Here is a 25,397-nt window from a genome sequence, read left to right as displayed (position 1 = left end):
ATTACTTTCTTTTTATATATATATATATATATATATATACAGTATATATATACAGTGTATCACAAAAGTGAGTACACCCCTCACATTTCTGCAGATATTTAAGTATATCTTTTCATGGGACAACACTGACAAAATGACACTTTGACACAATGAAAAGTAGTCTGTGTGCAGCTTATATAACAGTGTAAATTTATTCTTCCCTCAAAATAACTCAATATACAGCCATTAATGTCTAAACAGCCGGCAACAAAAGTGAGTACACCCCTAAGAGACTACACCCCTAAATGTCCAAATTGAGCACTGCTTGTCATTTTCCCTCCAAAATGTCATGTGATTTGTTAGTGTTACTAGGTCTCAGGTGTGCATAGGGTGCAGGTGTGTTCAATTTAGTAGTACAGCTCTCAAACTCTCTCATACTGGTCACTGAAAGTTCCAACATGGCACCTCATGGCAAATAACTCTCTGAGGATCTTAAAAGACGAATTGTTGTGCTACATGAAGATGGCCAAGGCTACAAGAAGATTGCCAACACCCTGAAACTGAGCTGCAGCACAGTGGCCAAGATCATCCAGCGTTTTAAAAGAGCAGGGTCCACTCAAAACAGACCTCGCGTTGGTTGTCCAAAGAAGCTGAGTGCACGTGCTCAGCATCACATCCAACTGCTGTCTTTGAAAGATAGGCGCAGGAGTGCTGTCAGCATTGCTGCAGAGATTGAAAAGGTGGGGGGTCAGCCTGTCAGTGCTCAGACCATACGCCGCACACTACATCAAATTGGTCTGCATGGCTATCACCCCAGAAGGAAGCCTCTTCTGAAGTCTCTACACAAAAAAGCCCGCAAACAGTTTGCTGAAGACATGTCAACAAAGGACATGGATTACTGGAACCATGTCCTATGGTCTGATGAGACCAAGATTAATTTATTTGGTTCAGATGGTCTCAAGCATGTGTGGCGGCAATCAGGTGAGGAGTACAAAGATAAGTGTGTCATGCCTACAGTCAAGCATGGTGGTGGGAATGCCATGGTCTGGGGCTGCATGAGTGCAGCAGGTGTTGGGGAGTTACATTTCATTGAGGGACACATGAACTCCGATATGTACTGTGAAATACTGAAGCAGAGCATGATCCCCTCCCTCCGGAAACTGGGTCGCAGGGCAGTGTTCCAGCATGATAATGACCCCAAACACACCTCTAAGACGACCACTGCTTTATTGAAGAGGCTGAGGGTAAAGGTGATGGACTGGCCAAGCATGTCTCCAGACCTAAACCCAATAGAACATCTTTGGGGCATCCTCAAGCGGAAGGTGGAGGAGCGCAAAGTCTCGAATATCCGCCAGCTCCGTGATGTCGTCATGGAGGAGTGGAAAAGCATTCCAGTGGCAACCTGTGAAGCTCTGGTAAACTCCATGCCCAGGAGAGTTAAGGCAGTTCTGGGAAATAATGGTGGCCACACAAAATATTGACACTTCAGGAACTTTCACTAAGGGGTGTACTCACTTTTGTTGCCGGTGGTTTAGACATTAATGGCTGTATATTGAGTTATTTTGAGGGAAGAATAAATTTACACTGTTATATAAGCTGCACACAGACTACTTTTCATTGTGTCAAAGTGTCATTTTGTCAGTGTTGTCCCATGAAAAGATATACTTAAATATCTGCAGAAATGTGAGGGGTGTACTCACTTTTGTGATACACTGTATATTAAATAATATCCAACATCCAGGTAACAGTTCTGGGTTTTTTTTAACCCTTGGACACGAGACCACTGTTCCACGTCCCTCCTCGCGGCTCTGTACTCAGACCAACCCTGTTTATACGGGCACAGAGAAGTCAGAAACTCTTAATCAGAGCCGGTGATGAGGAACCGGGAGCCATGTGACTGTAAACGATTAAATTTGTCTTAATTAAAAGTCGATGCTATAAGTAGAAGTCCGTGCTGGGGGGGGGGGTGACTGTGGGGGGGTTGTTGGGTGGTAAATCCACTTTGATCTACAGAATGAAGACGTAGAGAAGTGAATCTCCGCCACCGAGAAAGACTTTAATGAAATTTTAATAGAATTTAATTTGGTGTAATGAAGGTGAGAGCGGTGCCGCTGAAGCGGGCGGGGCTGTAGCGGGGAGGGGCAGTAGTGGGGGGGGTGGGGGTAAGAACGTGATCCTGCTCTACATGTGAATTAAGAGTGTGAATGTCACCCTCAAAAATACCGAGCGATAACGAGCCAAACGTTTCTGCTAATTAATAATGAAGCTAATTCAGCTCATCAGTGTGACCCCCCCCACGCAAGCACTCCCCCCCCCACTCAGAAAACACTTAACCATGGTGTGGAAAAATAATCAACTCAAACAATCCACGATATACGGTGCTATCAGCCGGCCGGGCATCTACACAGGTGGAGCATCTAAAGAAGTTTGGGGGGGGGGGGGGGGGGGGGGTGTTAGTCCAAGCTGCGTGATAGATTTACATCTGCTGCATTTAGCCGACAGTTTTATCTACAGCGACTTACATTTATGACTGAATATAATTATTATTATTATATTTATTTTATTATTACTATTATTATTATTATTATATTTATTATTTTGACCATTATTATTATTATTATTATTTTATTTATTATTGATATTTATTACTATTATTATTATTATTATTATTATTACTGTTATTATTATTACTATTATTATTATTATTATTACTATTATTATTATTATTATTTTATTTATTATTGTCATTTATTACTATTATTATTATTTTATTTATTATTATTATTTATTATTATATTTGTTACTATTATTAAATGTATTACTATTATTATTATTTTTAATTATTTACAAAATTATTATTGTATTTATTATTATTATTATAGTTACTATTACGTCTATTATTATTATTATTTTATTTGTTTATTTGTTTATTTATTGTTTTTGTTATATTTTTTAATATATTAGTATTACTACTTTTGTTATTATTGTTAGCGTTATTATTAGTAGAAAATTAATTAATATTTAATTATAAACAATCAATTATTAATAAGTAATTACAATAATTATTACTAATATTATTATTATTTTTACCATTAATATTATTGCTATTATAATATTTATTATTATTAGTAGTATTATATTATTCTTGCTATTATTAAATGTATTATTATTGTTGTTATTACTATATTTAGACTTATAATTTATATTTATTATTATTAACATTATTATTATTATATTTATTATTATTTTTATTGTAATTACTGTTTTATATATATATATATATATATATATATATATATGTATATATATATATATATATATATTATATTTATCATTATTATTATTATTTATTATTTTAATGTTAATCACGACACTCTCTGTGTTAGAAGCTCGTCTGTGTGACTGTTGCTCAGCGTAACTCGTCCTGAACAAAGTGAACAAACACGACAAACAGTTTTGATGTAAGATTTAGAAAGTCGCCGCCTGAGGCGATGCTAGGCGATTAGCTGAGCTACAGGAGGGTTAGCGGCGGTGGCGGCGGCGGTGAGTCCTGGAGGAGAATAATAATGGTGATAATTTAATTTATCTGAGCGTCTCGCTGCTGTATGAGGAGCGCGGCGGTGACGGTGGCGGTGCAGATTTTGTTTATTTTGGGAGCAGACGGAGCCGCTTCAGGCCACAGAGGTTTTAAAACTCCAGCTTTGCCTTGCAAATGAAGAGCGCTAGCTGAGCACGACGCCGTAGTGAAATGTGCTTCATTAGCATTCGCGGCAATTTGCAAAACATGTTTCTGCCTTCCACGCTAATAGAGGAGACAGGGATCAAAGGGAGTGTGTGTGTGTGTGTGTGTGTGTGTGTGGACTAAAGGAATTAATATTAGCTAGGGTTTGAATTTGCTTTATTAGCATTCATTAGCATTAGCAAAACACCCTTGTACTTTCAGCGTTAGTAGAGAGCAGCAACATGGAGGTTATTTTTCAGGCAGGGCCCCCCGTCGGGGAACGGCTTATTTATTTGTTTATTCACTTATTTACTGGATCAGCAGGTAAAAGTTCCTCCACTAGAGGGAGCTGTTAGTCCAGCAACATTAGGACATGAGGGTGAGGGATCTATTAGATGTGGATCTGATGGTGTGTGTGAGGGTGAGGGATCTATTAGATGTGGATCTGATGGTGTGTGTGAGGGTGAGGGATCTATTAGATGTTGATCTGATGGTGTGTGTGAGGGTGAGGGATCTATTAGATGTTGATCTGATGGTGTGTGTGAGGGTGAGGGATCTATTAGATGTTGATCTGATGGTGTGTGTGAGGGTGAGGGATCTATTGGATGTGTATCTGATGGGGGTTCCTTGTAGTTCCCACAGCAGATCTGATCAGAATAAAGACCTGAGGGACTTTGATCAGGACCAGATCGTCACAGGTGGGTGTAGCCAGTCCCCACCCACAGCGGTCCGAGGAGGGCCGAGCCAGGTCAGAGTCCCCATGCATCCTCAACAGAAGGAGGTGGAGTGGAGGGGATGAACCACAGGAACATGGAGCTGCTGGTAACGTCCTGGTACCAGATACCACAGGAACCCTGTTTCAAACGGGGAGATTTTTTGCCCCCTGCTGCCCCCCCAGCAGGTATACAGGTACAGATGAATCCATTTAGCCCGCGGGTCGTCTGGACTCTGGAGACCGTCTCTCTCTCTCTGGGTTAATAGAGGTGAGGCATTTCTAGCTCAGCACCATGTAGCACCACATCAGGGGGGTGTTTGTGCCCCCGGGCGTCGCCCACATCACCGGTAGCAGCGGTTTGAGGATCCTAACCAGACCTGACGTCGCATGATGCCAGGAAGCAACACCAGCTGACCGATAGAGGTAGCTCTCTGAGTTCGAATCTCAGCAGTGCTACCGGTCGGCTGGGCGCCCCCTAGCGAGCATCAAAATCCTCCACTAGTCTGCTGTGTGGGAAAAGACGGGACTAAAAAGTGGGCGGGGTCTTCGGGGCTGTGTAAGGACCCTGGTTAGAAGCCCGAGTGGAGGAAGGTGGAGATCAGCGTGTGACTCTCTGTGCGCAAGATCGACCTCACGCACCGATCCATCGAAGTACGGGGGGATAAGAAGGGGTTGGTGGAGCGCGGGCGTGTCAGAGAGGGGCGTGTCAGAGGGAGGGCGTGTCAGAGAGGGGCGTGTCAGAGAGGGGCGTGTCAGAGGGAGGGCGTGTCAGGAGAATATACCCTCCTCGTACACAGCTGTAATTCGTTAACGCATTAGCCGACTGCTCAGTGATGTTGTGTCCGGTGCTGACCTGAACGGAACAGACTAGTGTGTGTGTGTGTGTGTGTGTGTGTGTGTGTGTGTGAGAGTGTGTGTGTGTGTGTGTGTGTGTGTGTGTGTGTGTAAGCTCGCGGCTGTAATTGATATTTTGCAGAAAGGTTAATTGTAACAGTGATCTGTTTTAATTAGAGGAGAGATCCAGAGACCCGAACCCACACACACACACACACTCACACACACTCGCACGCACGCACACACACTCGCACGCACACACACACTAGCACGCACACACACACACTTCGTGTTTCATGCTAGACCTGTTACTTACTCTGTGTGTGTGTGTGTGTGTGTGTGTGTGTGTTTATCGTTTCAGTTTAAACGGATCCTCAGTCAGAACGTCCGGACGGTGACGGAACCCAAAGTTCCCGACACGGACTCCCTGGCAAACCGGAGCGGCTCCAAGGATCGCCTGAGTGAGGTGAGATAAATAAAGTACCTGGTGTTCACTGCCTGGGGGTCCAAGAGCCCCCGAGGCGACAGTTACCGCCCCCTTGTGGTCCGATAAACGCAGCGAGGGGCAAATTAGGGATGAATTACGTGTAGCCTGATTTGACACACGCGACAAAAATCGTTCCTACTAGAGATGAAGAGAAACTCGCCGTCACGACGTTCTAGACGCTCTGTAGATACGAGCCAGTAAAGTACAGCCGCATCGCCACGGCAACCAAACGCCCACCGGCGACGATGATGCTTCCGGTGTGAACGCGGGGGTGACGAACGATCAGCCATGTAGGCGGTGCAATACAGAACATTTACATTTACATGTTCAGCATTTAGCGGACGCCTTTATCCAAAGCGACTTCAGTACCTTGGCAGTGTATTTTGGGCAATTGAGGGTTAAGGGCCTTACTCAAGGGCCCAACATTGACAATCTGGCATTGGTGGCTTGAACCAGCGACCTTTTGATTATTATTCCAGTATCTTCACCCCTAGGCTACAACTGCTTTATAAACACGCCCAGGTTCTTACGGCAATTAAGGAACATAGGGGGCGCTAACATGAAGGTACGGGGTGCAAATACTTTATCTCTTCAAGGTTGTAAGATCAGGATCCGAGACAGCTTCGTTTTGAGGTGTAACAGGTCGCGAGGCTGCGCTCTAGTGCCCCCTAGTGGAGTGGAAACACGTCATGCAAAATGAAGAAAATAAAAACGAGCATCCACGTCGGGTTCGATTCGTTTCCTTCGGTGCTGAGAAAAAACGGAATCGCACCAAGAACGGAGCTCAGAACCGTCGAGGTTTCGCTAACGATTTTAGGAAACGTGCGCGTCTAAGCGGACGTCCCTTTACGGAACATTAATTGAAGGTCAAACTCTAGTCTTTGTGCGTCAGGATGAGAGAACGATCATGTAGTCGGAGCGCAGGAGCATCGCTCATCCATAATGAATAAGTAATGGATAATTTCCCCTCCGGGATCGTTAAAGTGCATCTATCAATCTAGAGCCGTGTGTGTGTGTGTGTGTGTGTGTGTGTGTGTGTGTGTGTGTGTGTGTGTGTGTGTGAGTGTGTGTGTGTGAGTGTGTGTGTGTGTGTGTGTGTGTGTGTGATGGATATTAGATGCGATCGGGGGGAAGGAACGGGGGCGGATGGGGGGGGGGGTGAAATAATAACGAGATACGGCGGAGTAATGAGAATTTATGTCTAATTCCCGCGCGGCTCGTTTTAAATGAATTCTGAATCTGCTTCCCTAACTAATGCCTGTCAAACGCCGGCGGATTCGCTCAGGCGGAGCGGCGCAGCCAAAAAAAAACACCCGCCGCCGCCGCCGCCGTCAGAGGAGGGGCGCGCCTCTCGCTCCGAACCAGGGGAGAAAAAGCTCTTAATGAAGAGATTAAACGCCGACGGAAATTAGGAGACGAGAGCAACGTGAGCTTTTATCATCCGCTCGCTTCTCTGCCTGATCCGAGAAAAAGAAAATGTTTTTATTCCTGAGTATAGAAAAATCAATCCGACGAGAGAGAGAGGGTGAGAGAGAGAGTGCAAGAGAAAGAGAGAGAGTGTGAGAGAGAGAGAGATGGAGGATGGAGGATGTGGGGGGTGGATGGGAGCCGATAAAAGCCTGACAGTTTTGACAGTGAAAAGCGACAACACGAGCGAGAAAAAGGCAGGAGAGAGCGCGAGAGAGAGAGCGAGGGATGCGAAAATGAGCGAGAGAGAGAAAGAGAGTGGCAGAGTGAGGAGGCAAGAGAAAGAGAGAAAGCGAGAGAGAGCAAGTGACAGCAAGTGAGAGAGGGAGCGAGAGAAACAGAGTGAGGGATGCGAAAATGAGAGAGAGAGAGAGAGAGAGCGAAGGGAGTGAAAGAGAAAGAGCTAGAGAATGAAAGAGAGAGAGAGTAAGAGAAAGAGTAAGAGAATGAAGAAGCGAGAGAAGGAGAGTGAGAAAGCAAGAAATCGAGAATGTGAGAGCGAGGGAGAGAGGATGTGAGAGTGAGCGAGAGAGCCAGGGTTGAAGGAGAGAGCGAGAGAGAGAGGATGAGCGAGAGAGCGAGGGTTGAAGGAGAGAGAGGATGAGAGAGCGAGGGTTGAAGGAGAGAGAGAGGATTAGTGAGAGAGAGAGCGAGGGTTGAAGAAGAGCGAGAGAGGATGAGAGAGAGAGCGAGGGTTGAAGGAGAGAGAGAGGATGAGAGAGAGAGAGCGAGGGTTGAAGGAGAGAGAGAGGATGAGTGAGAGAGAGAGAGAGAGAGAGAGAAAGCGAGGGTTGAAGGTTGGAGGGAAATTGGCGGCTGCGGCGGGCGGACGATGTTAGATCTGCCATTTCCCTCTAATCTCCTGCCAAAAGGAGCGACGCTAAGAAGCAAGCGGCCGCGCCCACGCCGTTCAGATCCGTCCATCAACACAGAGAGAGAAACGCCGGAGTCCGCCAGCCGGGACACAGCGCTAACGCTAACGCTAGCTCTGTAAACAACGACGCCTCACAGCATGTTATCATCCTGCTAGTTTACTGAACACCGGAGAACTTAGGCTAGCTTCTCATCTCCACCTCAGACCATCTCAGATCTCCACCTTAGATCTCCACTTTAGATCTTCATCTCAGACCTATACTCTAGATCTCAGACCCTCAGACCTCCACCTTAGATCTTCACCTTAGATCTCAGACCTCCACCTTAGATCTTCATCTCAGACTTCCACCTTAGATCTTCATCTCAGATCTCCACCTTAGATCTTCATCTCAGACTTCCACCTTAGATCTTCATCTCAGACTTCCACCTTAGATCTTCATCTCAGACCTCCACCTTAGATCTTCATCTCAGACCTCCACCTTATATCTTTATCTCAGACCTCCACTTTAGATCCCAGACCTCCACCTTAAATCTTTATCTCAGACCTCTACTTTAGATCTCATACCTCCACCTTAGATCTTCATCTCAGAGCTCAATCTTAGACCTCCACCTTAGATCTTCTTCTCAGACTTCCACCTTAGATCTCAGACCTTCACCTTAGATCTTCATCTCAGACCTCAATCTTAGACCTCCACCTTAGATCTTCTTCTCAGACTTCCACTTTAGATCTCAGACCTTCACCTTAGATCTTCATCTCATACCTCCACTTTTAAATCTTTGCCTCAGATCTCCAGCTTAGATCTCAGAACTTCAGACCTCCACTTTAGACCCCAGACCTCCACCTTAGATCTTCATCTCAGACTTCCACTTTAGATCTTCGTCTCAGACCTCCAGCTTAGATCTTCATCTCAGACCTCCACCTTAAATCTTTGCCTCAGACCTCCAGCTTAGATCTTCATCTCAGACCTCCAGCTTAGATCTCCACCTTAGATCTCAGACCTCCACCTTAGATCTTCATCTCAGACCTCCACCTTAGATCTCAGAACCTCAGACCTCCACCTTAGACCCTGAGACATCCACCTTAGATCTCAGACCTCCACCTTAGATCACCATCTTAGACCTCCACCTTAGATCTTCATCTCAGACCTCCACCTCAGATCTCAGACCTTCACCTTAGATCTCAGAACCTCAGACCTTCACCTTAGACTTCAGAACCTCAGACCAGGTCAGATCAATAGATCAGGTCACTGGTTCAAGTTTCCACTGTTGGGCCCCTGAGCAAGGCCTTTGACCCAAGCAAGGTCAGTAAAGACGTGGTTCAACAAACCTGGTGTGGAGGATCTCCAACATCCTGCAGGCTTCACTGACCTCAACCCCAATTAACAAGTTTGGGATGAATCGGAATGCTGACTGCTAACCAGGCCTTGTAAATGGACACCCATTTCCCAGGACCACAAGTTTCCCCAGGCGAGTGGATCCTGTTATAGCCGCAAGGCAGGAGCCGACTCCATAATAACGTCCATAATTTAGGATGTGACGTCCAACAAGCTCAGTTTGCTCTGCCTCCACCTTAGATCTCAGACCTTCACCTTAGATCCCAGACTTCCACCTTAGATCTCAGACTTCCACCTTAGATCCCAGACTTCCACCTTAGATCCCAGACTTCCACCTTAGATCTCAGACTTCCACCTTAGATCCCAGACTTCCACCTTAGATCTTAGACCTCCACCTTAGATCTCAGACCTTCACCTTAGAACTCCACCTTAAATCTCACCTTAGATCTTAGACCTCCACTTTCATCTTAGATCTTCATCTCAGACCTTCACCTTAGATCTCAGACCTTCATCTTAGGTCTCAGACCTTCATCTTAGGTCTCAGACCTTCATCTTAGGTCTCAGACCTTCATCTTAGATCTTCATCTCAGATCGACCTTCACCTTAGACTTCAGACCTTTACCTTAGATCTTCATCTCAAATCGATCTCCACCTTAGACTTCAGATTTACACCTTAGATCTCAGACTTCCACCTTAGATCCCAGACTTCCACCTTAGATCTCAGACTTCCACCTTAGATCTCAGACCTCCACCTTAGATCCCAGACTTCCACCTTAGATCCCAGACTTCCACCTTCACCTTAGATCTTCATCTCAGACCTTCACCTTAGATCCCAGACTTCCACCTTAGATCCCAGACTTCCACCTTAGATTTCAGACCTCCACCTTAGATCCCAGACTTCCACCTTAGATCCCAGACTTCCACCTTCACCTTAGATCTTCATCTCAGACCTTCACCTTAGATCCCAGACTTCCACCTTAGATCCCAGACTTCCACCTTAGATCCCAGATTTCCACCTTAGATCTCAGACCTCCACCTTAGATCTCAGACTTCCACCTTAGATCCCAGACTTCCACCTTCACCTTAGATCTTCATCTCAGACCTTCACCTTAGATCCCAGACTTCCACCTTAGATCTCAGACCTCCACCTTAGATCCCAGACTTCCACCTTAGATCCCAGACTTCCACCTTCACCTTAGATCTTCATCTCAGACCTTCACCTTAGATCTCAGACCTCCACTTTAGATCTCAGACCTTCACCTTAGATCTCAGACCTCCACCTTAGATCTCAGACTTCCACCTTAGATTCCAGACTTCCACCTTCACCTTAGATCTTCATGTCAGACCTTCACCTTAGATCTCAGACCTCCACCTTAGATCCCAGACCTTCACCTTAGATCTCAGACCTCCACCTTAGATTCGAGACCTCCACCTTAGATCTCAGACTTCCACCTTAGATCCCAGACCTTCACCTTAGATCTTCATCTCAGACCTCCACCTTAGACTTCAGACCTTCACCTTAGACCTTCACCTTAGATCTCAGACCTTCACCTCAGATCTCCACCTTAGATCTTCATCTCAGATCTCCACCTTAGATCTTCATCCCGGACCTCCACCTTAGATCTTCATCTCGGACCTCCACCTTAGATCTTCATCTCAGACCTCCACCTTAGACCAAGTTTCCTCAGATGAGTGGATCCTGTTATAGCAGCAAGGCAGGGGCCGACTCCATAATGACGTCCATAATTTAGGATGTGACGTCCAACAAGCTCGGCTTGCTCGGCTGTGAACAGTCCGTGTTCCAGATTCTGGTCGACGACAGGCCGCTTTTCCAGTGGTTCTCAGACCTCAGTTGACAAATTACCTTTGTTCCTGACCCTGACTAGAGGCCACTGTTCCACGTGTGGTCCTAAACACAATAACGGTGCACCACTGGTCCAGAAGTGCAGGGTTCTGGTACGTGGTCAGCTCCTGTTTGTCCCGCGCTGACACAGACTGACGCAACATCCAGCCTGACGGCGGAAAAACCGCCTCGTGTTAGCCGGAGCGCTATCGCTAACGACGCCGCTTCCAAAGTGTCACCGTCGTCGTGGAGAAAGTTCTGGGAAAAAAATCTGCAAAATACGAGAGAGAGGGAAACGGTTCTGACGCTGACGAATCACCTGAAGGACCGAGGAGGATCCGGTGAGACGGGCGAGACTGACGAGTTCAGAATAATACTCCTGCCGTGATGGGTATCGAGTTTAAATTGCCTCTAGAGGGCGACAGACTGTAAACCAGTGTTCCGGCGCCCCCTGGCTGCAGTGCTCAGAATGCAGCCTCCTCCCCTGTAGCACTAGGATGAAGCAGGACGAGGTCGATTTGGCGGACTTCGGATGCTCAGTGCGTAATAATATGCAGGTATTTTAGGGCTTTTGGCAGCTGACGGGGCCAGGAACATCCACCTGGAAGAGTGGGCGCCGGGTTTCAGGGCGGGGCGAGAGACGTTTATTACAGAGAGAGACGGGGGGGACGAGGACGTTGACCAGTTAGTGAAGTCCTGGTGTGACGGGAAGGAGTATCGTAAATTGGAGTTTCTCAAACTGCCTCTAGAGGGAGACAGACTGTAAATCAGTGTGTTCCAGCGCCCCCTGGCTGCAGTGCTCAGATTGCAGCCTCCTCTTGTGTAGCACTAGGATAAAGCTTCGATGTTAAATTAGCGTAGCAGGATGCGGTTGATTTGGCGGACTTCGGAAGGGCCGGACAGAACCCGGAACGCCAAACTTGATTAATACGCAGATATTTTAGGATTTTAGGACTTTCGGTGGTAGACGGGGCCAGAAACGTCCACCTGGGAGAGTGGGCGCCGGGTTTCAGGACAGGGCGAGAGACGTTTATTACAGAGAGAGACGGGGGGGGGGGGATTAAAACGCTGGGACGAGGACGTTGACCAGTTAGTGAAGTCCTGGTGTGACGGGAAGGAGTATCGTAAAATTTGCCTCTAGAGGGAGACAGATTGTAAATCAGTGTTCCAGCGCCCCCTGGCTGCAGTGCTCAGATTGCAGCCTCCTCTTGTGTAGCACTAGGATAAAGCTTTGATGTTAAATTAGCGTAGCAGGATGCGGTTGATTTGGCGGACTTCGGAAGGGCCGGACAGAACCCGGAACGCCAAACCAGACTTTCGGTGGTAGACGGGGCCAGAAACGTCCACCTGGGAGAGTGCAGGGCGAGAGACATTTGTTACAGAGAGGGACAGAGACGGGGGATGGACGCTGGGACGAGGACGTTGACCAGTTAGTGAAGTCCTGGCATGATGGGAAGGAATAACGTTAGGTTTCTTACATCGGAGTTTCTCAAACTGCCTCTAGAGGGCGACAGACTGTAAATCAGTGTGCTTCAGCGCCCCCCTGGCTGCAGTGCTCAGAATGCAGCCTCCTCTCGCGTACCAATACAATTATGCACCGATGTTAGGTTAGCGTAGCAGGACGCGGTCGATTTGGCGGTCTTCGGAAGGGCCCAAATAGTTCCCCAACGCTCTGGCGGAACTCCATAGTAATCTAAATTCGGAATAATTTTCGGATGTTTTAAGATTTTAGTTTATTCAACATCAGGCGTGACCAGAAATGCCAACCTGGAGGAGTGGGCGCCGAGTTCGGGACAGGGGGAGAGACGTTTGTTACAGAGAGGGAGAGAGGCGAGGGGACAGACGCTGGGACGAGGACGTTGACCAATTAGAACTGCTCATTTTCTACTAACGCCGTAAAGTCCTGGCGTGATGCGAGAAAGTATCGTTAGGTTTCTTACAACGGAGTTTCTTAACCTGCCTCTAGAGGGCGACAGACTGTAAATCAGTGTGTTCCAGCGCCCCCTGGCTGCAGTGCTCAGATTGCAGCCTTCTCTCGTGTAGCATTAGGATAAAGGAAGCGGTCGATTTGGCGGACTTCGGAAGGGCCGGACAGAACCCCCCGAGCTTCGTATTATTCCGAAATAAAATTCTGAGTAATATGCAGATATTTTAGGACTTCCGGTGGCAGACGGGGCCCAGTAACGTCCACCTGGAAGAGTGGGCGACGGGTTTCAGGGCGGGGCGAGAGGCGTTCGTTACAGGGAGGGACAGAGACGGGGGTGGGGGGGGGGGGTGCTGGGACGAGGACGAGGGGACTAAAAAGGTTAATGTGAATATTGATATTAAAGTGCTGCAGCTTCATCATGTCGCTGTCATCTCGTAAAGGTCATGGATGTTCTCTCTCTCTCTCTCCCTGTCTCTCTCTCCCTGTCTCTCTCTCCCTGTCTCTCTCTCTGCAGAGCTCCACACACTCTCTGTCGGGACGCGGATATTCGGTAAGTGTGACATTTCACGCTCGGCGGCTGCTTTACGGCCCCGGCGGCGGACATTTTAATTATGTTAACTAGAGCCGCGCTGAAATGCTGATATTACTCTCATTACTCTTGGACGACGAGCTGATTAAATTGTGAAAGGTGTCCCGGTGCACCTTGGGTAAATGGCCCCTATCTTTATATTTATGGGCCGTTTTATCTGTGCCGTGTGCGGTGCGTGTGTGCGTGTGTGTGTGTGTGTGTGTGTGCGTGTGTGCGTGTGTGCGTGTGTGTGTGTGTGTGTGTGCTGATTGGCTGATGCCGGTGTGTCGTTGCTCCATCGCTGGTCCATGTTGTGCTTCGTTGCAGGAGATCAGTGTGTTAGCCTCGGCCACATCGATTCTTTTTTTGGATGGGGAGGGGGGGGGGGGGGGGTCAAGTTCAATATATCCAACCCTGTATGAACAGTTTAGGGAAGGTCCTTAACCTTCTCCAGCATTACACGGCCTATTAAGAGATTTCAAGGATGGACGAGTGTGTTCTAGAGGAGCTCTGAGCTCTGACCTCAACACTGTTCACCATTATTGGGATGAATTGGAACATCTGCTGTGAGCCAGGCCAACATCAGTGGCTTATGGTGGTAAAGCAGAAATTCCCACAGACACACTCACAAATGTGCATGGTCAAGTGTCTAAATAATATTAGATATAACATTTTATTTAGTGTTTATCTAATAATAATAATAATAATAATAATAAAATAATAATATAATAATAATAATAATAATTAATAGTAATAATATAATATTAATAATAATAATATGAATAATAATTAATAGTAATAATATAATATTAATAATAATAATAATAATAATAATAATATAATAATATGATATTGATAATAATAATATAATAATAATAATAATAATATTATAATAATATAATATTAATAATAATAATAATAGTGGTAATAATAACAACAATAATAATAATAAATATATTGATATCGTTGAAAATAATAATAATAGTAAAAATGATAATAATGTTAATAATAATAATAAAATATTATTAATAATAATTAATAATTATTAATTAAATCAAAAATATTAAATAAATAATTAAATAAAAAATAATAGAAATAACATACTATTACTACTAACAATATAATGATAATAATAACGATAATAAATAATAAAATAATAACCACAATGGTAGCAACATAATAATAATTATAAATAAAATAATAATAACAATAATAAAAATAATAATAACACAAAGGATGATAAAAAGAATAATAACAATAAAAATAAATTAATAATTTAATACTATTATATGATGATAGCAATAATTTTAATTACAATAAAACAACAGTATTAATGATATAATAATAATAATAATAATAATAATAATAATAGAAATAATAATAAAAATATTAATAATAATAATATATTAATAATGATAATGAATCCTCAACCTGGTAAGATGAATCATACTGATTGTGTCTTTTAGGTGGCGCCCAGCCGACCGGTAGCAGAGCTGAGATTCGAACTCGGGGATTAGCAGCAGCTTTAGTACGTTGAATTCGAATTAAAATGCATTTTGAGTGCAGATTACACACAGATCAGGACCGTGCGTTTGTACGCATCATATTTTATTTTAATATTTAATATTCTGACACGTTTCCTGAGCGCTGGAACTGTCGTCGTTCCTCCTGTCTGAGTGTTTGAAGGTTGAGACAGAATCTCGTCTCCTGAGCCGGAGCGCCGCGTTCCCCAGAGACGCCGCGAATAAACAAGAGACGCCGAAAATGTCACCGGCGTGTCACACCGACGCCGTTAAAACAGCAGGTGAGGCGAGACGGGACTCAAACCTGCACGCTTCTGACTGTCAGCGCTACAGAGCGCTCGCTGACTGACGGGTAAACGTTATGCTAAGTTGTTTGTGCCGCGTTTGGGGTGCCAATCAGAGACAAGTGCCGACTTTTCGACTCCGAGTTTAATAATAATGATAATAATAATTAATAATAATAATAATAATAATAAAAATAATGGTAATTATAAAATAATAATAAATAATAATAAAATAGTAATAATAAAAATAAACTAACAATATTAATAATAATAATTAAATAATAATAATAATAATAATAATAAAATAATAATAATAATAAAACAATAATAATAATAAAATAATAATAATATTAACAATAATAACACTAATAATTAAATTATAATAACAACAATAATAATAGTAATAATAATTATAATAAATAATATTAATATTAATAATAAAATAATAGTAAAAATAATAATAAAATAATAATATAATAATATAATAAATAAATAAATAATATAATAAATAAATAAATAAATATTATTATTAATAATAATAACAATTTTAAAACCAGTTACCACCCCAGACTCCACCAGGTTCAGCTCATGCACATGGGTGCTGTTACAGATGTTTCTGGGTATTTTTTGGGCAGGAAACGCTTCCTCATCGTGTCTCTCTCTCGCCCTCTTTACTGGTTGCAGATTTGGGCGCAGCAGCATCCGCCCACACACTGGGAGTATAAATTGGAAAGCGTGTCGGAGCTATTGAACGCAGCACGGCTAGCCGTTCTCATGCACTGCTCGGTCCGAGTGTGTGTGTGTGTGTGTGTGTGTGTGTGTGTGTGTGTGTGTGTGTGTGTGTGTGTTATCTGTACCTCAGTGGGTGGCACATGTCAGTCGTATTCATGTATCACACACACACACACACACACACACACAGGATGTGGGACTGACACTGAGCCTCACAGAGCTTCCACTCGATGGCAGTTTGCTGCTATTTTCCACCACACGGAGAAGCTGAACCCTCTCGGTCTGAGTTCTAATGCTGCTGCACGCTGGCAGTACAGAGCATGCCCGTCACCAATCCCTCACCACCCCCTGTGTGGACTGGCATCACTCACATACCTCGCTACTCCAGTCTCTAAAATCATGCTAGTGGTGGGAAACTCTGTAGAGGGAGCCCGTCCATCACAGGGTGGCACACACACACACACACACACACACACACGTATGTCTAGGTGCAGGGTAGTGCAGCCAATCCACCTCTCGCATGGTTTTATAGGATGGAGTGTGAAGGGATTATATATCTGAATTATAATAATAGTAATAATAATAATAATAGTAATAATTAAATAATAAAAATAAAATAATAACAATAATAATAATAATAATGACTAAATAATAATAATAATAATAATAAAATAATAATATTAATAAAATAATAATAATAATAATACTTAAAATAATAAGATGATAACAATAACAATAATAATAATAAAATAATGATAATAATAATAATAATAAAATAAAAATAATAATTAGAATAATAAATCAATAATAATAATTATAAAATAATAATAATAGTAATAATAAAATAACAATTAATAGTAGTAGTAATAAAATAATGATTAATAATAATAATAATAATAATAATAATAAAATATAAATAATAATAATAAAATAAAAATAATAATTAAAATAATTAAATAATAACAATAATAATAAAATAATGATTAATAATAATAATAAAATTATTATTAATAATAATAGTAAAATAAAAATAATAATTAAAATAATAAAACAACAGTAATAATAATAACTCGGTCGTTTTGTGTATTTAAAATGATGATTCAGTTTTGTTAGCGGCTAAACTCACGCCAGCGCTAGGTGAAATACTGTGGCAATGTGTTAGTGTGCGTTTAAAATGAGCGGATTCTAACGGCTGCAGCGGTGTCGTAAATATTGCTAGCTCTACGCTGATTAAAAAACCTTTCTGTGCTAGCATGTGCGGGTTGCAGCGTCAGCTTTATTACGTCTCAGGGACCATCGAGAGACAGTTTATAGCCTAGCGCTCTTAACTTATAGGCGTTAATTACCGCACCGCTGTACATTATGCTAGCTAACTGCTCCGTGGTGGTTCCGGTGGCCTGAGATTAGCTCCATTAGATTAGCGACGGTTTCTCTTGAGCTGTCAGGTGAAACGCCGTTGATGGTTTTAAATAGCGATGATGCTACACGCGCCGTAGCGCAATCAGCCCTCGATTACGCGCCGTTTCTCTTTCGGGAAGCTGTTAGCGCAGACGCGGGCGGCTTAATGAGCGGCTTAATGAATGCTAAGGGTGTTTGGCGATTCTTCTGCGTAGCTCTGCCGTGTTTATAGCCCATTATAGCTCGGCGTTAGCATCAGTAAATTACAATCGCTCAATATCATTATGCAGCTAGCGCCAGCGCGTATCCTCCTGTAGGGAGGGGAGGGGCGCAGGGGGTGGGGTGGGGGGTACAGCAGGTTTTTTTTTGGGGGGGGGGGGGGGGGGTGACGGATGCCTCCCGTCACTAGCAGCAGCGCTCCACAGAGATGTTTTGTCAGTACATTAGCATGATGCTAGCTGTCTGAGTAAAGCGCAGGAAACAGGAAACACTGGAGCTGCTGCAGCATAGAATAAAATTTTAAGTTTACACCCCCCCCCCCCCCCCCCCCCCCCCCCCCCCCTCCAAATTCTATTATTTATTTAATTTATCGAACAAAACATCCTGTACAGAACACGGCACTTCCTGTCAACTCGCTAAATTCATGTTTTTATTCACGCGCTTCTGTGTTTTTAGCATCAGCAGGTAAAAGGTGCTATACGTTAACGCTAACACAGAGAGTCAGAAATGTTTTTTTATAGAAAATAAAATCACATGACCAGCTAACAGCTAACGTTCAGCTAATTATCATACAGCCAAATATAAACTAAATATCAACGTTTGCTAGCGTGCTAGATATTGTTACGCTAAACAGTTTATTATACAATTAAATCTGCAAACTAGTAAATGAGTAACAAAATTTCACTAAATGAAAAATAATAAATTTCACTAAATTAATAATAAATTTTATTAAATTAAAAATAATATTTTATTAAATTAATAATAAATTTAATAAATTAAAAATAATAAATTTCACTAAAATAAAAATTAATAAATTAAAAATAATAAATGTCACTAAATTAATAATAAATTTAATAAATTAAAAATAACACATTTCACCAAATTAATAATACATTTTATTAAATTAAAAATAATAAATTTTATTACATTAATAATAAATTTAATAAATTAAAAATAATAAATTTCACTAAAATAAAAATTAATAAATTAAAATAATAAATTTAAATAAATTTAAAATGAATTTGTATTAAATTAAATTTTTTTTTTAAACTAACCAAGAGATCATTTTATGTATGTAAAACATTAAATACATTTATTTATTGATAAAATGAACAATTTATCAATTTATTTATCAATCAATTATTTATTTATTTATTTATCTATAAGTCAACACATCTTGTTCAGGAAACAAACTTGCTGCTGACTTGCTGAACGTACGCCCAACCGGCTGATAGCACCACCGGGGATTCGAACCCTAGATCCCAGCGGTGGTTAGCGGGATTTATTGTTATGTTTTATATTATTACTTTATTTATTTAATACATTTACTAACTGGTGTGACATCTAGCATGATTAGCGTTTAGCATTAGCATGTAGCTTCTGTTACGTAAACGACTTTTTTGCTGCTCAGTGTTTGTGGTTATAAATGTTCTAAAACTGAAGTAAAAAAGCGTGAGCAGCTAATTTTAGCGATTTTGCTGTCTGTAATTGTTCGCTACGTGTGCGTTTCATATCCAGAAGAGCGCGAGCTCTAAGCTAAGCTAAGCTAACACCCGATACAGTTTACGTGTCTCTCTGCGCGTTTATTTTGGCTCCTGGTTTGCGCGGGTCTTTTTGTTTCTGGGACGTTCTCTCTCAGGTCCTTTATCTTGGCGCTCTTGTTCTCTCCGCCCGCGTCTCGCCGTCGCGCGGTGTGATTACACGCTAAAGGAGCTCGATAAATCATGTGGATTTATAGCGGCGCGCTTTATTAACGCTGCCGTGGGCGTAGCGGCCGGCTCTCCGCGGCGGTGTCGTGAGAGGCGTAGAGCTCGGGCCGCCGGGACGTACGGTACATTAAAAACGACTCGGGCTCGCGGAAACGTCGGCGTTTAACATTTAGCTCGACTCGCCTCGCGCCAGAACTGTGCAATTAGCGCTGGGATTTGTGCGGCCCGGGTTCATTACGTATTCATACCCCAGTCCCTCAGATCAGAGTCTGTACAGCGCTACAGCACCAGCGCATTCATTAATAAAACGCTAGCTTCACTTTACATCTACGGTGGGCTGTTAGTGTGTGTGTGTGTGTGTAAGTGTGTGTGGCGTATAATAACATTAAAAAAATTCCCTGCCTCCCTGTCTTCTCCCAGTTTAGTCATATCCAACTCCCTTTCCCAATTCCTCAGTCGCTAGCACTATGACGCTAGCCAGGTAAGGTACCGCTGTATATATATATATATATATATATATATATATACATATATACAGTGTATCACAAAAGTGAGTACACCCCTCACATTTCTGCAGATATTTAAGTATATCTTTTCATGGGACAACACTGACAAAATGACACTTTGACACAATGAAAAGTAGTCTGTGTGCAGCTTATATAACAGTGTAAATTTATTCTTCCCTCAAAATAACTCAATATACAGCCATTAATGTCTAAACCACCGGCAACAAAAGTGAGTACACCCCTTAGTGAAAGTTCCTGAAGTGTCAATATTTTGTGTGGCCACCATTATTTCCCAGAACTGCCTTAACTCTCCTGGGCATGGAGTTTACCAGAGCTTCACAGGTTGCCACTGGAATGCTTTTCCACTCCTCCATGACGACATCACGGAGCTGGCGGATATTCGAGACTTTGCGCTCCTCCACCTTCCGCTTGAGGATGCCCCAAAGATGTTCTATTGGGTTTAGGTCTGGAGACATGCTTGGCCAGTCCATCACCTTTACCCTCAGCCTCTTCAGTAAAGCAGTGGTCGTCTTAGAGGTGTGTTTGGGGTCATTATCATGCTGGAACACTGCCCTGCGACCCAGTTTCCGGAGGGAGGGGATCATGCTCTGCTTCAGTATTTCACAGTACATATTGGAGTTCATGTGTCCCTCAATGAAATGTAACTCCACAACACCTGCTGCACTCATGCAGCCCCAGACCATGGCATTCCCACCACCATGCTTGACTGTAGGCATGACGCACTTATCTTTGTACTCCTCACCTGATTGCCGCCACACATGCTTGAGACCATCTGAACCAAACAAATTAATCTTGGTCTCATCAGACCATAGGACATGGTTCCAGTAATCCATGTCCTTTGTTGACATGTCTTCAGCAAACTGTTTGCAGGCTTTCTTGTGTAGAGACTTCAGAAGAGGCTTCCTTCTGGGGTGACAGCCATGCAGACCAATTTGATGTAGTGTGCGGCGTATGGTCTGAGCACTGACAGGCTGACCCCCCACCTTTTCAATCTCTGCAGCAATGCTGACAGCACTCCTGCACCTATCTTTCAAAGACAGCAGTTGGATGTGACGCTGAGCACGTGCACTCAGCTTCTTTGGACGACCAACGCGAGGTCTGTTCTGAGTGGACCCTGCTCTTTTAAAACGCTGGATGATCTTGGCCACTGTGCTGCAGCTCAGTTTCAGGGTGTTGGCAATCTTCTTGTAGCCTTGGCCATCTTCATGTAGCGCAACAATTCGTCTTTTAAGATCCTCAGAGAGTTCTTTGCCATGAGGTGCCATGTTGGAACTTTCAGTGACCAGTATGAGAGAGTGTGAGAGCTGTACTACTAAATTGAACACACCTGCTCCCTATGCACACCTGAGACCTAGTAACACTAACAAATCACATGACATTTTGGAGGGAAAATGACAAGCAGTGCTCAATTTGGACATTTAGGGGTGTAGTCTCTTAGGGGTGTACTCACTTTTGTTGCCGGTGGTTTAGACATTAATGGCTGTATATTGAGTTATTTTGAGGGAAGAGTAAATTTACACTGTTATATAAGCTGCACACAGACTACTTTTCATTGTGTCAAAGTGTCATTTTGTCAGTGTTGTCCCATGAAAAGATATACTTAAATATCTGCAGAAATGTGAGGGGTGTACTCACTTTTGTGATACACTGTATATATACAGTGTATCACAAAAGTGAGTACACCCCTCACATTTCTGCAAATATTTCATTATATCTTTTTATGGGACAACACTATAGACATGAAACTTGGATATAACTTAGAGTAGTCAGTGTACAACTTGTATAGCAGTGTAGATTTACTGTCTTCTGAAAATAACTCAACACACAGCCATTAATGTCTAAATAGCTGCAACATAAGTGAGTACACCCCACAGTGAACATGTCCAAATTGTGCCCAAAGTGTCAATATTTTGTGTGACCACCATTATTATCCAGCACTGTCTTAACCCTCCTGGGCATGGAATTCACCAGAGCTGCACAGGTTGCTACTGGAATCCTCTTCCACTCCTCCATGATGACATCACGGAGCTGGTGGATGTTAGACACCTTGAACTCTTCCACCTTCCACTTGAGGATGCGCCACAGGTGCTCAATTGGGTTTAGTCCATCACCTTTACCTTCAGCTTCCTCAGCAAGGCAGTTGTCATCTTGGAGGTTGTGTTTGGGGTCGTTATCCTGTTGGAAAACTGCCATGAGGCCCAGTTTTCGAAGGGAGGGGATCATGCTCTGTTTCAGAATGTCACAGTACATGTTGGAATTCATGTTTCCCTCAATGAACCGCAGCTCCCCAGTGCCAGCAACACTCATGCAGCCCAAGACCATGATGCTACCACCACCATGCTTGACTGTAGGCAAGATACAGTTGTCTTGGTACTTCTCACCAGGGCGCCGCCACACATGCTGGACACCATCTGAGCCAAACAAGTTTATCTTGGTCTCGTCAGACCACAGGGCTTTCCAGTAATCCATGTTCTTGGACTGCTTGTCTTCAGCAAACTGTTTGCGGGCTTTCTTGTGCGTCAGCTTCCTTCTGGGATGACGACCATGCAGACCGAGTCGATGCAGTGTGCGGCGTATGGTCTGAGCACTGACAGGCTGACCTCCCACATCTTCAACCTCTGCAGCAATGCTGGCAGCACTCATGTGTCTATTTTTTAAAGCCAACCTCTGGATATGACGCCGAACACGTGGACTCGACTTCTTTGGTCGACCCTGGCGAAGCCTGTTCCGAGTGGAACCTGTCCTGGAAAACCGCTGTATGACCTTGGCCACCATGCTGTAGCTCAGTTTCAGGGTGTTAGCAATCTTCTTATAGCCCAGGCCATCTTTGTGGAGAGCAACAATTCTATTTCTCACATCCTCAGAGAGTTCTTTGCCATGAGGTGCCATGTTGAATATCCAGTGGCCAGTATGAGAGAATTGTACCCAAAACACCAAATTTAACAGCCCTGCTCCCCATTTACACCTGGGACCTTGACACATGACACCAGGGAGGGACAACGACACATTTGGGCACAATTTGGACATGTTCACTGTGGGGTGTACTCACTTATGTTGCAGCTATTTAGACATTAATGGCTGTGTGTTGAGTTATTTTCAGAAGACAGTAAATCTACACTGCTATACAAGCTGTACACTGACTACTCTAAGTTATATCCAAGTTTCATGTCTATAGTGTTGTCCCATGAAAAGATATAATGAAATATTTGCAGAAATGTGAGGGGTGTACTCACTTTTGTGATACACTGTATATATACGTATATATATATATATATATATATATACACACATGAATATATAGCTCCGCCCCTATTTCCCGGACGCTAGCTGGACGCTGGATGTTAGCGATTCTGAACAGGCTGGTTCAAGACTCTGTGTTTTTTATAACGATGTTGTTCTGCCATCGACGATCCTGCTATCAAACACACCGAGAGGAAAAACCTTGAAAGTGCCGTGGCTACATCTCAGCAGGAGAGAACATAACAAAGCAAAGCGGCGGTGTGTGTGTGAGAGAGAGAGTGATATTGCTCCGGGCGTCGAACGAGACCAAACAGAAGAGCCTGAGGCCGTACTCGGCCCCCGAGATCCTCCCAACCAAACAAAAAGTGAAATTAAACGTGGCCGGCGGCGTTCTCTTTCTCTCGCTCTCGCTCAGGCCGGCGGAACGTTCCTCGTGTTAGCGCCGCGCCGCCGTTTCCTCCTCGGGGGGGGGGGGGCTTCGTGCTTTATGTCACATTTCACCTCCGTTATTATTTCTTAGCACCTGCTCCCACACTCCGCGTGTTAGGTTTATTAAAAGCGCCGCGATCGCAGAGCTTCAGACGTCTCGACGTTTCCTTCATCACCTCCAGATCTCTTTCACTTTTATTATTCCTGCATTTCCTCCCTTTGTCTCCCAGTTTAGTCATACCCAGTTCCTCCTCCTCTGCTGGAGACCCTGATGTATACGAGGAGGGTATATTCTCCCCACACGCCCTCCCTCCCTCGCCTGAGCGCTCCATCGACTCCTTTGGTGGATCGGTGCGTGAGGTCGGTCTCTCGCATGTAGAGTCACGCGCTGATCTCCACGTTCCTCCACTTCTGTACAGGCGCCTCGGCCTACTAACCAGGGTCCTTACACAGCATCCAAGGCCCCACCCACTTTTAGTCCCGTCTTTTCCCACCCAGCAGAGTAGGATTTGTGAGTGTGTGTGTGAGTGTGTAAGTATGTATGTGAGTGTTAGTGTGTGTGTTTGTTTGTGTGTGTGAGTGTGTGATAGTGTGTGTGTTTGTGTTAGTGTGTGTGTGCGTGTATGAGTGTGTGTGTGTTAGTGTGTGTGTGTGTGTTTGAGTGTGTGATTGTGTGTGTGTGTGTGTGTTTGTGTTAGTGTGTGTGTGTGTGTTAGTGTGTGTGTGTGTGTGTGTTTGAGTGTGTGATTGTGTGTGTGTGTGCGTGTATGAGTGTGTGTGTGTTAGTGTGTGTGATTGTGTGTGTGTGTGTTAGTGTGTGTGTATGTGTGTGTATATACACGGCCTGGCCAAAAAAAAGGTCACCACCTGGATTTAACTAAGCAAACAGGTAAGAGCCTCTTATTGGATAATTACTGCGTGGGTGATTATGTTTCAGCTGGCAACAAGTTATTTAACCCTAACTGATGCAGTGAGGAGCTTCTCATTTGTTAAACAACCGTGTGGAAAGACGCATCCTGTGGTCGTGGAAAAGATGTTCATCTGTTTCAGAAGGGTCAAATTATTGTCCTGCATCAAGCAGAGAAAACATCTAAGGAGAAGCTGAAACGACTAAAATCGGGTTAAGAACTGTCCAATGGGGCCGCTCAGGTGGCGCAGCGGTAAAGTACGCTAGTGCACCAGAGTTGGGTTTCTAGACACATCGTATCGAAACTCAGCTCTACCTTTCCGACTGGGTTGGGCGGCAGTATGAACAACGTTTGGCTCTTGTTCATGGGTTTAGCGGGTAGAGTCGGAGCATTGGTTCTCATAACTGGTGCAACTGCGGCCCCTGCTGGTTGACTGATGGCGCCTGCACAGGGATGAGGTATAACATTGAGGGGAGTGTGACCCTCCGTGCGCAGTGTCTCTCGGTGTATGAACTCGGCTCGTGCGGGTGTAAAATGCAAGTCTGTACCGATTGCGTGCCGGAGGGGGCGCAATTCGGTTGAGTGGCGTCCTCAGTCGGCGGCAAGGGGTTGAACCAGTATAGAGGACATAATCAGGGTAATTGGATATGACTAGAATGGGGATAAAAATTGGGGGAAAA

The 25,397-nt window shown here is 43.8% G+C and overlaps 1 protein-coding gene across 6 annotated transcripts in view; it reads left to right on the top strand.

The window, feature by feature from the left end:
• Nucleotides 1-25,397, top strand: part of fbrsl1 (fibrosin-like 1) — a 216,396-nt gene that overhangs the window by 37,015 nt on the left and 153,984 nt on the right. For all 6 annotated transcript variants that reach the window (XM_063017416.1, XM_063017418.1, XM_063017419.1 and 3 more), the window contains exons 3-4: nt 5,611-5,715; nt 13,695-13,730. In XM_063017416.1, the coding sequence (XP_062873486.1) occupies nt 5,611-5,715; nt 13,695-13,730 (141 nt within the window). The remainder of the gene's footprint in view (nt 1-5,610; nt 5,716-13,694; nt 13,731-25,397) is intronic.

The sequence above is a fragment of the Trichomycterus rosablanca genome, chromosome 21 (assembly GCF_030014385.1).
Source record: "Trichomycterus rosablanca isolate fTriRos1 chromosome 21, fTriRos1.hap1, whole genome shotgun sequence".
Taxonomy (NCBI): Eukaryota; Metazoa; Chordata; class Actinopteri; order Siluriformes; family Trichomycteridae; genus Trichomycterus; species Trichomycterus rosablanca.
Note: the sequence above shows the minus strand (reverse complement) of the source record. Positions and strands in the feature narration are given on the sequence as shown.